Source organism: Tachypleus tridentatus, chromosome 11 (genome assembly GCF_004210375.1).
Source record: "Tachypleus tridentatus isolate NWPU-2018 chromosome 11, ASM421037v1, whole genome shotgun sequence".
Classification (NCBI taxonomy): domain Eukaryota; kingdom Metazoa; phylum Arthropoda; class Merostomata; order Xiphosura; family Limulidae; genus Tachypleus; species Tachypleus tridentatus.
Window position 1 is genome coordinate 69,150,024 of NC_134835.1, and position 14,282 is coordinate 69,164,305.

General features: G+C 33.2%; 1 protein-coding gene across 8 annotated transcripts in view; it reads left to right on the forward strand.

Moving 5' to 3' along the window:
* Positions 1 to 14,282, forward strand: part of LOC143232395 (transcriptional coactivator YAP1-like) — an 81,718-nt gene that overhangs the window by 35,815 nt on the left and 31,621 nt on the right. For all 8 annotated transcript variants that reach the window (XM_076467788.1, XM_076467782.1, XM_076467787.1 and 5 more), the window contains exon 2: positions 13,445 to 13,674. In XM_076467788.1, the coding sequence (XP_076323903.1) occupies positions 13,445 to 13,674 (230 nt within the window). The remainder of the gene's footprint in view (positions 1 to 13,444; positions 13,675 to 14,282) is intronic.

The following is a 14,282-nucleotide window of genomic DNA, read 5'->3' on the forward strand; positions in this document are numbered from 1 at the left end:
GTGTATTTATTGGACCGTTTCTCTCTCTCTCTCTTTTTACTACTTACGAGCTTCCAAACTCTTTGGTTTCGCAAGACTGAAAAGAAGAGGTAACAAATAGAATTGTTTTTTTCTGTGTTCCATTAGTTATTGTTTTCATTTTACAATATAACATTGTACCTATTTATTGTCGTTTTTCAAGACACAAATGTAGTATATGAGGTATTTCATGTTGTGACAGTTTTCATTTCAAATAATTTTCCTTAATACATTATAACAAAAATATTCAAGGAAATAAGTAGTCATTGACCTTTTTTTTTTTTTGTTACCTTATTTTTCATATTGGACGTTTACTCTAATTCAACAGCGCAGAATAATTTCCATGAAGTCACCCTAGTGGCTCAGCGGTAAGTAAGTGCCTTGTAGTGCCCAAATTCGGTTTTCAATACCTGTAGCAAGCACAGCATATATAGCCTATCGTGTGTGTTTGTGTTGAACGAGAAACAAATATATCCGTGAAATCCATACGTAACTTCTTTAGCCTGTAATCACTTTGAGAATGATCGGACGTGTTTACTAAACGGGCTGTAAGCTAAACGTTTTGAACCGGTGATATACTACTGAACACACTGTGACCTTTCACCGTTAATTAAAAGAAGTAGTGTAGGCTGCGGATATTGATAACCTTTGTCCCCACGCCCTGGCCGACAGTTTTAATAAGGAATGGTATATCAGAACTTTGTGGTTCAGAACATAGCCCGTATATCATATACGGTGTGTTAAAGATGAAAATATTAAATATTCTTAAACAAATTTTTTTTGCCTCTCTGTAAAATTTTGTTGCGCTTTGTTTTTGTGCTACGATATCGAAAAACATAAGAAACTGAGAGAAGTTTTTTAAAGAAAACGTGCTCGTGTTTCCAAAGTACCCGTCCACGTATTTAAGTTCTCGTACATAAGATTACTTATTTAGTTTTATACTATATTAGACTTGTATTATATTTTTAAGGGACCTTATTTTAATAGGCCCGGCATGTCAAGGAGGTTAATGCACTCGAGTCTTAGTCCGAGAGTCGCGGGTTCGAATCCCCGTCACACCAAACATGCTTGCCCTTTCAGCCGTGGGGGCGTTGTAAATTGACGGTCAATCCCACTAGTCGTTGGTAAAAGAGAGTAGCCCAACAGTTGGTGGTGGGTAGTGATGACTAGCTGCCTTACCTGTAATCTTATACTGCTAAATCAGTGACAGTCTTTTTTGAAATATTTTCAAACATTCTTTAGATATTTCAGGCAATCTGTATATTTTTCCTACTTTACGTAATTATTGGACAATTATAGCTTTACTTTTGTTTTGTAAAAATAGGTACTTGTAGCGTTTAGTTACTTGATCTGTTAAGATTTCGGACTTCTCCCTTCATTAATGCTTATTATGATTTATTATTACAAAGGGTCTCGGATGTCTGTAGCCAACATCGAAGATTAAAACACTTCCTTCTATAACAAATTTTGTTTGAAATGCTTTAGAGATGCTAATATTAAAGCAATATATAACTTATTTTGTATTGTTTCAAATTTCGAAATTTGTGAAATAAGTTAATAAAATAAACCTTTTAATCACACATTTTGTGAATGTTATCGAGCAAATAGCAACATGGTTTCAAAGAAAGGATTTGGTAATTCTATTTGACCTTAATTCTTTTCGCTGAAATGTATATCGCTGTTTGATATTTGACAACGTGAGTACTTTGATCTAACCTTTGGTCAAACTTCCGATGGACTCTTTACGTTCTTGGGTAAATGCCAAAGCCTGCCTCCATGATCATGTTGTCATATACCTATACTTGATATGTTTACTTATTAGGACATAACACACTTATCTTTGACAACGAAATCTAACCTAAGGAAAGTCTTCGTTTGTAAACTACTTGGAAGAAAAGTGTAACACACGAAAGTAACTTGTTTCTGAACTGAACCTCAACTGTAAACCGATATTACTTTATCAAAAAATAACAGACAAAAACTTAGATTCGGCTTTTTTTTCTTGTTTACTTTTCTTTTTCGTTTTTTACATATACAATCTTGTCAATTATTAAAGAAACTGTCGAAGCAAGAGGAAGGAGTTATGTGCCTTTTATATATAAAAGTAAAACAACGTTCAGATTTACTGCGTCAAAAGTTTGGATACGTATATACAGACTTAACAAAATTATCGTAACTAATAACTTCAGAAACTTTTCAAAAATTATTATAATAGTTTTATTTTATGCAATTATTTAGTGTTAGATGTGCCTTTTAAACTTATCACATTTGTTTGTAACGTTTGCTTAAAAATAATATAAAATTTGACCTGTTTTAAATTCTATCTGAGTGCTTGAAAAAAAAAAAACGAAACAAAAATCGTATTTGTTTACATGCGCTCATTTGACAGAAGAAACGCTTTACTGATGTTTGTTTTTGGAACAAATGAGGGAAGATATCCAAACAAGCGACTTTTATGAAAGGTTAATAAGCATATTCAAGTTTTCACGTTAATATTTACAGTAACATTAGTGGTAGAAAAGTATCATTGAAAACTAATCTTTTTCCATTCATTTTCATGGGAGATTTATTACTAGTAACTCTGGAAAAAATAAGTTAACTTTTATGAAAGTAGACGTCATTCTGAGAGGTTTCTATGAATATTAAAAATCAGTGCATTTACAATGGTACAATGGTATTTAATTTCCTGTAGAATGCTATCTAAAAATTAAAAGAATCATCTTGAAATTACGTGAGTTGATTCCGTTTTTACACTCTTAATTCATGTATTACATTTTTCTCTACTGGTTCTTTCTATTATTTGTTGTACGTTTTCACATATTACATATGTTACTTACAAATTACTTCTTTATCTACAGTCCGTCGAGTAGGTTTGGGCCTTATAACAGAAAATAATTTAGTACTTTTAATTCATTATATCCATGTTCCTTAAAAAAAGTGGACAGTGGAGACCTAATTGGTTTACTAAAGACTTAAATTAGCCAATTATGTTAAAATACCAGAAGTATAAGAAGTATAATTAATAGCTGGATGGAAGACTTGCAAGACTATAGAAAAACTAGGAGTTTGTTTAAAATCGAAAATGGCTAATGACAAATAGCTATCTGTTCTTTTAAATATTTTGTTTTTCCAAAATACGTTATTAGCAATATTACTGATCATTCTTTGGGAAATATTACAATTACCGAGTAATGTAGATATTAAACCTTTGGTGATAAATAAAACAATTGAGATTAAATGTATTAAGATGATGCAAGGTTTCTTCACAGGGTTTTACAGGAGGTAAATATACCAGGATGAGACAAGGTTTTACAGAAAATAAATGATCAGAATGTTGTCTTTTTTTTTTTCAATTTTGGTTGACCAGTTGAAATATTACTACTATTTTTAAAGGTCTGGCATAGTCAGGTGGTTAGGGCACTCGACTCGTGATTCGAGGGTGGCGGGTTTGAATCCCCGTTTCACCAAATATTTTCGCCCTTTCAGCCGTGGGGACGTTATAATGTTCCACAGTAAAAGAGTAGCCCAAGAGTTGGCGGTGGGTGGTGATGGCTAGCTGCCTTCCTTCTTGTCTTACATGGCTAAAATAGGGACGGTTAGCGCAGATAGCCCTCGTGTAGCTTTGCGCAGAATTTAAAAACAAACAAACGCTTAGATATATTGTAAGAACGACGTTTAATCCCTTTATTAGTTACAGTAGAGAGAGTTAGTGTTGGGTGCTGATGACTAGGTGCTTTCCTTCTAGCCTTCCTTTGCTTTTTTATTCGATATGAATAACTTCTGCGTGAATTAAACAATCTTATGGCAAGTGCAGGAGAAACTTTAGTGAGTAGTACTGTAGAAGAGGAAAACCTGCTAATTTTGTCTGTATGTGATGGATTGCTAGAAAGTTAAGGGTAGGTTTGTATTATGACAGCTGTATTTCTAACGTTTGTTTTCAACATCCTCTTCGTTAGTCATAAGTTACAAACGTTAAATTACTGAACAAGACAGTATTTACAACCATAGCAAAATATTGTAGTAGTAATATAGCTGTTTATTATTCTCATAACAACTTAGGCCTTGTTATATGAAAGATATCTTGAATAAGTCATAGAAAGATTTTAAAAAAATCACACGTTCTGGGTGTTTTGTCATGATGTATGATGTTTTTTTGTTTTGGTCTTCTAAAATACAGAACCGATTCTAATTAGAAAGAAGAAAACTTGATTTAACCTACAGTTGAAGTGTTTAAAACGTTTTATTTTCGGCTATGGCCTTAGCATGCTTTTTTTTTATATTGTGGGAGTTGTATTCAGTTGAAAATAGTGAAAGAAAAAATGAAAATATACACAAACATATTCTACAAAGAGTGCAGAAAGATTTTGGAGGCAATGTATGGTTGTATACCATGCATTGAAATTATACTAATTGTAAGATTCAACCTGATATTACCATTTATCTATAAATCATTCTCACATTTAATATCTAGACGTACTGTATATAACCTGTAAAGATTCATCCTGACACCCATTAACAAGATATCCTCTAGATATTATCGTTTATCTATAAAACATCTTCAAATGTTAATAACACCGAGGTCCACTTTATAGGCATTATTGAAGTGATCACAATAACCCTACAAGACAATTATTATGAACTTCCGATTCGGGTTAGCTACCTTCATAGATCAGAACAAAAATATCGCAGTAATTAATATAGTTAGTAATACACTTTCTTAAGAAATCAGTAACAATTAAAATCCATTGATTCGTCAGTTTGTCCTGAATGTTAACTATTATTTTGCCTAAACCTTAATAACACCTCACGAGTTTCAGCCAACTTAAGATATTTAGGCTGTTTCTGGATCCACATGTTAAACTAATAATACAAAACAATTCTAATAAAACTGTAAAGTTATATATTAAACATTCTATCTAATGCTGCTAATAAAACTTAAAGAAAGGGATAGAGCTTGTAATCAACTTGAAGTATCCATCCTATTCACTAACTTAAGTGTTCACACTATACAGATACTTAGGGGAAAGTAGAATGCTGATAGATTTATTTTAGAGCCAAATCGCACTTGACCACCTGCCGTGTTCACCACGGAAAATTGAACCCTAAAATTTAGTGTTGTAAGTCCATAAACTTACTGCTGACTCACTGGGTAACTAATTGATAAAACTCTCGAGAAATGAATCTAGCTAACAGTCTTCACAATAAAGCAACTCACAGCTGACCTGTAATTTTTATGAGATTTTTATTGTGTAAGTGTTAGAATTGGTGTCAAACGGTTATGGATATTGTGTGGTGTACGTTAACTTGTATTTCATTCATCTCAATACATATATACATCTTTATTAATAAACTAACCCTGAAAAACTTTTTGGAAAAAGATGATCTACAGATACTTGGCAAATACAAAAATGTTCTGAATTAAAAAAAACAACTCAGATTTAAAGAAAACATCACTAATGTAGTTGATAAAAAGTGGTCAGAGTGTCAGGTTATTGTTTCGATATTTGGCTGTCCCTGTAGGACTTGATAACTTTTGACATCGCTTTGACGTAGAGTACACGAGGGACTGAATGTGTGCAGGAGTGGATTCATGATGCCACAGGCGGGTTCGAGGCTTCCTGCAGTTCCAGGGTGCTTCTGGATTTCTCTTCTTGCACTTTGTTACCTTTTATATTCCAGCAGTTTCGAAGAAGTTAAAATGTGAACTTTTCGCTGGCCAGCGTATTATTTGATCATCATCTTTCGAAGATAGGCCACATGTTTTGTTCAAGATAAAATACGAGGCTTAGCTAACTAACGAATGAATATTTAATATTCTTATCAATGTTATAAGTGTAACTGTCAGTTTGGCCGCCAATTTAAATTTAATTTTTAAGTTGCATGCTCAATCCTTTTTTGATCAAACCTTTTTTCACATCTAAAGGGCCCGGCATGGCCAGGTGGGTTAAGACGTTCGACTCGTAATCTCAGGGTCGCGGGTTTGAATCCTCGTCGCACCGAACATGCTCGCCCTTTCAGCCGTAGGAGCGTTATAATGTGAGGTCAATCTCACTATTCATGGGTAAAAGAGTAGCCGAAGAGTTGGCGGTGAGTAGTGATGACTAGTTGCCTTCCCTCTAGTCTTTCACTGCCAAATTAGGGACGGCTAACGCAGATAGCCCTCGAGTAGGTGTGTGCGAAGTTCAAAAACAAACAAACGCACCTAAAGTGTTTTTGGTTTGATATGTATTGTTTGGATTAAGTTTTTTATATAAATATACGTACGTATTGGATTGTTCAATTGTTTATATATATATATATATATTTTCTGTATTGTTACCTCTATTTGAATACAATTAAAATTTCAAAATTTTCGCTAGTAATCACGAACGATAACTATCCCTTGTCCCTCCCCCAATGTAAAGAGTAGCTCAAGAGTTGGCGATAGGTGATAGAGACTAACTGCTTTTCTTTTAACCGTTCACTGCTAAATTAGGGACGGCTAGCGCAGATAGCATTCTTATAACTTTGCTCGAAATTCAAACCAAACTATTAAAATATTTTTCTCACATTAGGGCTAGGCGTGGGTTATAGTTGTTCACTCTTTGCGTTCTTCTGTGTGAACAAAAAAAACTACAAATTTATACATCTCGTTCACTTATGCTGGTTATTAACGTTTGTATAACAAGTACAAAATTAGATACGTAGTTCACTGGATAACGTGCCAGATTCAGAATCTGAAGGCTTGTGATGTACATTCTGCTCTAAATTTGTTCTCTGCATTTTGAAGCGAATGGTTGACTGTAACATTAACGATCAAATTTAATTATTCGATCAGACAAGAGTAGTCCAAAAGTTGACAGTGAGTGTTGTTGGTCAACTGCTTTCTCTCTTTAAGTTCAAAATGAGAGACGGTTTTGTTGTACCTTGTGTAGCTTTGCATGAAGTCCTGACAAAAAACAAAGTTTACTTCATTGATATGTCAGGTTGTAGTCTAAGTTTTATTGGTTACTGCCTGAACGTGCACAAAACTTCTATGCATAAACCTTTTGTCGAATACTTAGATGTTAGTTGTGTGTTACTTCTCTTTTGAACTTCATACGTATATGATCTAAGTCTCTAATATTCTCATGTAATAATTCCCTTCTGTAGCCAGGTTCCACGAAATATGTATTTACATCTGATAATGTATCTTGTGTGAACTATATGCGATTGTAGTTTGTGGTTTATCAAGAAACTGTAACTTATTTGTAAAGTAGTTAAGAACTTTTTTTGTACTGAATTTAGAATATTTTATGATGAAACATTATTAGCGATGTGTTAATAATAAAGTCGAGAAAAAAGACCACGGACTCCATTCTTCCTGCAATCAACCTTTAAGAATGGCTGATGGACTGCCACTGAAAGGCTATCTGGCTTCTCAATACCGGGATCAATCGAGTTCTTGAACCACTTGCCCAATAACTCTGCCTTATACTGGGAGAGAATACATCGAGTGTTCCACATGTTTTTATGGGTGAATATGTTGGGTTCGGAGTCGGGGTGGGTTGTTTGAAGGTTTATCAGTAATGAGTTTCGAAATTGAAAACAATTTAGTAGACTTTCATAGCAGGAACAGAACAAAATTGCGTACTTTTACACCCTTGTCCATTTTTTAGTTTAAATACATTATCTAATATATCAACTTCTGATCGTGTCAAGCTATATATTTAGATCAAAACTAAAAAATGAAACCGGTAGTGACTATAATAGGTTAAATATGTGATTATACATTCTAATTTTTAAAGAATAGGAGTAATTATTTGTTTCATAACTTGTAACTTCGCTTTTAACAACATTTTTGGCCTTAAACCTAATAATATCCAAGCAGGTCTTTCTAGCTAAGGAGATTTAGGCTACTTCTTAATCTATATACTAAATTAACAGTACAAAACAATTTCTATATTTAAAATATGATAGTAAATAATTGCAAATAATAAAATGGTATAGTTTGAACATACTAGCTAATACTATTAATTAATGTAAAATTAAAGATAGAACATTTTATACGTCACTTACGGAGCACACAAATATGAGTTGTTACCTGTTATTACGTTAATAGTATATATATATATATATATATATATATATATATATAAAATGTTTTTAGAGCGAAGCCACTTTTGGCTATCTGCTATGTCCACTGCGGGGAATGTAACTCTGGATTTTAGTGCTGCAAGTCTTTAAACCACCCGCTGATCCACCAGGTGATTCGTCAGTATAATTATGTATAAGCAAAACTTTTACAGTCCTCCATAAAAACATATTGTAACTAATGAAAACCTGTGAAACAACATTGATAGTGTAACTTTAGAAGAGCCTCACGTTTTAGATAAATTTCCACGACTCGTTTAGACAGACCTAAGCAGTAGAACAACATAAACTAGTACACGCAGAAAGTAATGTTCATCTGGTGAATCAGCGGTAGGTTTAAGGACTTAGAATGTTAACATCCGGGGTTCGACTTTTTGCGGTGGACAGAGTGCAGACAGGCCATTGTATAGCTTTGCACCGAGAAAATAGCTACAGAATAATAAATAGTAATAAATACAAAACTAACAATGTCTGAATCGTACAATAAATTGCTAGAATATCGATACTCGAAATATAACGATCTTAAAGGTAACGAAAAAACAACCTCAAACGTATGTTGAGATGCGTCTAATACATAACAAAACATGTGGAATGGGCGACAAGAAATAATAAATAAAGTTAAATCTTCTGTAATAACCGAAAAATAAAAACGATAGGTTATAATAACATTCAGTAAAGGATCTGTTAAGTACCTAGTATTAAGACCTTAAGTTTATGAAACATGAGTAAGTTTCGCGGCTTCTCTCGACGAAGTCTTGTACTATTGAACAAATTATGCGGTAAGTAATAAGTTGAGAACAGTAAACATTGTAACATATTGGGATATATTTGCTTGGAAATGAAAAGTTTATAATTTCAAACTTAAGTATGAGTTTCATTAAGTAATTTATATTTGAATATTTGATTAAGAATGCTGATGTAAATCCAGGTGTTGTGGCTTGTTTTTTAGTGAAGGAATTTGTTTTCTAGAGTGAACTACAGTGAATAAAGTTGTTCAACTGTGTCGAGAAAAAAACCTTGTAATTATGTTTAAGAATGTTATTAGAATATCTAGACATATTACTGATATACAATACTTTACTATAGTTTTTTTTTTTTTAATAAGATTTCTTATGTATAGAAATTCCAACATGGGCTGAAGTTACTTCTCAATGAAATACATTGTGCTAGTTGGAAGACATGTTGGCCAAATTAAGGGAGAAAAATAATGAAATATCACATTTACTTGAGGGAAGATTACATTCCCTCATATAAAGTTGCATTTCTTCATGAATTTTTTAATCGATTCAGTATTTTCGCTTTCATTGGCTATATCTAAAAGTGTAGGAATGGATCATGCCTTCCCAACAGGGAAGGTCAACTAGAAATATAAAATTGTTCGGGAATGTAATATTTCAATCCCTGAAAATGTACAAGTGTCGAGTACAAAATACATGGTTAGCAAGAATTCTTTTAATGTTAGACAGTGGTAATTTTTATCACTGATATTGTCATAGAAATATCCGTGTTTACGAAACGTAGACTATTAATTTACTGTAATTATTAAAATATCTTAATGCTGTTGATGAAGTAGTATTTTTAATTTTATCAATGTGTTGTTCTAGCCTCAGTAGAACTACTGATATAACTCGGCGCAGCTGGTATGGGTGTTAACACTTTTACTAATAAAGCAGAGAACAACGTTTCGACCTTCTTAGGCTGTCTTCAGTTTAACAAGGAGAGTTTGCAACTGACCGTTGCCGGAACGAGAGTATAAATGAGTATGGGATTGTAGGGGACGTTGCAGGTAGATGTTAGGTTATTAATTAGTATAGGTATAAAGTTATTCCTTTATATTGGTTTTAGTTGTTGTATAAGTAGGGCTTCTTTGATTTTGCGTTTGTTATATTTGTTAAGCTTTTATTCCTTGCATTTGTTATAACAAGGGCTTGTTGCACAAGCGAATATATACAGCCGGTTAGTTTCCTTGTCTCTGTTTTAAAACTGTTTTCTGTAATTACATCGTTAAGTAGTTTTCATTTCTTTTTTTTAAATGATTTTCGATTGTGAACAAAGAAACTGCCTATTAAAAATGTCAACAATCGCAATCAAGAACTGTCAGATTTCTAAGAGACATACCTCACGAAGTATTTACATGTAAAGCATTTTAATGCATCACGATTTTGGACAACTCGGTTATACTAAAATATGAAAAGAAAAATAAACCATGGTTACGTAACAGGTACAAACCATTAAATTACATAGTCGTGCCTATTACTATTATTCACTATGTAGTTATTTTATCAGTTAATTTAAAAACTGTTCGTTAACAAAGTGTCATCATCTTAGTCACTACTCGCTCTTATTTGGTGATGATAGTTGAATAACTTTGAAACGTTCACACACATTATAACCATAATCATCGTATACTTTTCTTTGTTACAGGTGGATTAATACTTTTAAAATGTGTGCACAAAGTCGTATCTCAGGCCATCAGTTACTGGTGTTTTTGAAAATAACATCTACAGAGTTTAAGTACGTTATGTATTAAAACGATTTTGGAGCCTCGCGACGTTGTTACGTACCATGTTACCACGTTCGGTCATGCTTGACTGATGACCGCGCATTTTTACAATAGTTCTGCAGAATAATTTCCATTGCAAAAGGCTGTCATATTCGAGGCATGCGTCTCCTCCCTGCAGGTTTTCATAATCCATCTAGTGTACGAATAGGATTGTTTCCCAGCGCCCAGTACAACAGCCCAATCACACAGACATCCATAGTTGTATGTAATAGCACGAAATCCGTTTCAGTTTTTTGAGGAATACAGCGGTTGAACTGATATAGTCTGGAAACTTGAGTATTGTTCCCTGGGACACTTGAACAGATTTTACCACTGATCTTTGTGGGTTCTCGTGTAGTAAAGAAAACCGTAGTTTGTTTTCCATGGCTATTAGCAGATCTCTTTTTGGTTGCTGCTAGTTCTCCCAGTTCATCCATATTCCTTTGTTTTCTAGTAACATTAAGAATAATGAGTATCCTACTCTTGGACATTGTAAATCCCAGATATGATTATATGAGTACTTTGCTTCGGAGAGGATCGTTACTAACATTTCCCAAAAAGTGACATCTCACTACTTACGAAATGTCAGTGATACAAAGTAGTTCTTATACATTTCATTCCACTGCAACTTTTTGTTGACTGGGGTTACCATATAATTTGTGTATTTACATATTAAGAATAATTTTAATATGACGTGTTCAAGCATTTAGTGCAGTTTCTGTATTATTGATTTGAATATAGTTTGCGGAGAATTCGAAATATTATTCTCTTTCTTATGACTGGTATATTTTTATTTCTTGTTGTAGAGAGACAGTGCTCGAAGTTTGATATTGGTTTACTCATAGGTGGGCTATCAATAACTGGATGTTAGGTCTGTTTTCTACTTTTATGTCTGGACTTGGCCTATTGGTTAGCGTCTCAAATTGCGGATCGAGACCCAATGCTAACCATTTCGCACTTTCTGCTGTAGGCGCCTTGGAAAAGAGATAATCCCGTTATTCGATGCAGAGCGCTGGACAAACCCGTTATGGGTGGATGCTGTTTGCTCTTCCTTCCCACTTTTAATTAGTCAGTAGTTTCAAATTAGGGACAGCAGTACCCGAATCCAAGAGGCCTGGTCTGGTATTCAGAATATGTGCTTGTAAGGTGCCGTTCAAGTTTAAAATTTCAATTACAATTTTACTTCTAAATTTTTACTCTAAGAACTACTCGAAGTTGATTGTAAACACAAACTTGATGAGCCATTTCATAATAAGTTTATGAAGACTAGATTTTTAAAACAATTTGGAATGACTAGATCATGTGAATATAATATTTGCAGCCTACTTTGTATATTTAAGGCTGTTTGACAAGTTTAAGCTTTGACTGTGACAAGTTACCTGGGAACTTGAACGATCAGTTATTAGTAGCATTGAAATGATTTGCTCTCAATATTTTACTTGTGTGTATATTGAAAAAAACATTTATTGAAGGTTTCAAGCAAAACAAGGGCTTAACGCTTTATTGTTTGGAGACCCATTTTTCAAGTTGTGTTAACTTTTATGGGTGTGAAAGTTGGTTAGAATAGTAAAAATCATAATTTTAAAAAGTAGGTGATTGTACAGAGAGAAAGGTGCCCTGCACGATGTCAAAAACGTTCAATTACAATTAATAGTCGCGCTCTACCTTCATAGATTGTGTTACTGACACCACCCGCTTTTTTTTTATCGTGGAGAGGGAGTATTTGACCCTGTTAAAGTAATCCATGACTGTAACGGTGATAGGGTTTAGGTTTGTGATAAGTCTTGGAAGACCGGCGTGGCTCCGACTCAATTTGGGTGAACATTTTGCGAGTGCTTTCGTGGACCAACCCGTACGATTCCGTACCAGTCGATAGAAAGTAGTTGAGTTGCCGCCGTCTAGGGAGGTTGGGCGACAATAAATTATGGGAATCCATCGTCCTCATTGAAAAATTACAGGAGTTTATTCTGTAAACAACTCGTGGTTTCGGAGATTTTTTTCCCCTCTCTCTTTCAACATACTTTAAACTATTGCATGGAATGATAAGTAGTGTGAAAGAGGAATGAAACGAAATAGTCTGGGACTTGTTAACGCAAAATATTTGCCGTTGTTGATTATGATGTTTACACGGCAAGTACTTGAAACAAAGATATAGCAATATAGAGTTGTACATGTGTGCATTTTGGGAGGACACGTAAAATGAAGTGACACAAACAAGACAAATTTTGTATCTTTTCAGGATACTATTCAGCACTGAAAGCCTAAAACATAAAAAAGCTCTTAAAATATCTGTAGAATGTACAAATTGATGAAAATTGTTTAGTTAAAATTCACATACTTTTTAAAGAAAACGTTATAAAGGGTCTTGTCATGAAATGATGTATGGATTTGATAGTTCATTTTGATTGTTGAATTTGATTTATTAGTATAAAAAACAGTTAAGTAAAGTAAAGAGGAAGGCTGTCATAACTGTTATACATTTAAATAAATTTGAACTTGAGAAATGAATATGGAATCTTTAAAACTGTTCTCATTGGAAATAAAATCTAAGAGTGATAAAATTGTAACTGATTTGAATGACAAAAAAGTCGTGTAAATTCCTAGTTTTGGACTGGTAAGGTTTAGTATCACTATAAACTTTTGAAAAACAAATGCAAACATAGAAAAGTTGTTTGTTTCATGTTAGTGGTTGTATATATTAATTTTTTTTTATTTTATCAGTCCATGTTATTGCTTTTAAAGTGAGTGAATATGTTTACATTTTAATTTTAGTCATGAAACAAAGTCAACTACATGGACAGATCCACGTAAGAACCTTAGTGTTGGATCCTTGACCATACCAAGAGATACTAATACTTTGATGTCTACTTCTGCTCCAAATCTACCACCTTTAAACCTGGGTCCCCTGCCAGAAGGATGGGAGCAGGCATATACTCCAGAAAGTGAAGTGTATTTTATCAACCATAATGACCGTACTACAAGCTGGTTTGATCCACGATTAAGTTAGTTTGTTTCTATTCAGTACGTTATCTTAAAATAAATTGTTCTCCACTTTCCTTTTTTTTTTCATTCTTGGTTTACTGTTCTGTCTTCATTTGTTTTGTTAATTCTTCATGTTTATTTTATATTACTTGTAGTATGAAAATCTTTACTAACGTATTTATGGCCAGACCTCTCATAATATTTTTAGAATTTCTTTAATAATAATGTGTTTTATAAGTGCAATATGTTCAAGTTTTTGTTATTTTTGAAGAAAAAATCAGTCTCACAAGTTTCTTTTTTAAAGAATTCAAAGTAAGAGTTATTAGTTACTATATCTGAACTTAATTTTTTTTAAAGAAATACAACTTATGGGGACTTCTATAACTTTTTTTCAAATATATTTTTTCATCAGTTTAAAAGAGGATTTCATAATAATTTTCAATGTAACATGCTTTTATTTGTACTAAATCATTTTTATGGCAGGCTTGAATGAAAGTTATAAATTTTGCTTAATCTCATTATTTTCCAGTTTAGCTGGTAGGATTTCAGCAGTTACTGTGACATTACTTTATCACTCGTATACTCATGGATATAAACTGAGATTTTGAGTCATATCTCTGCTGTAATG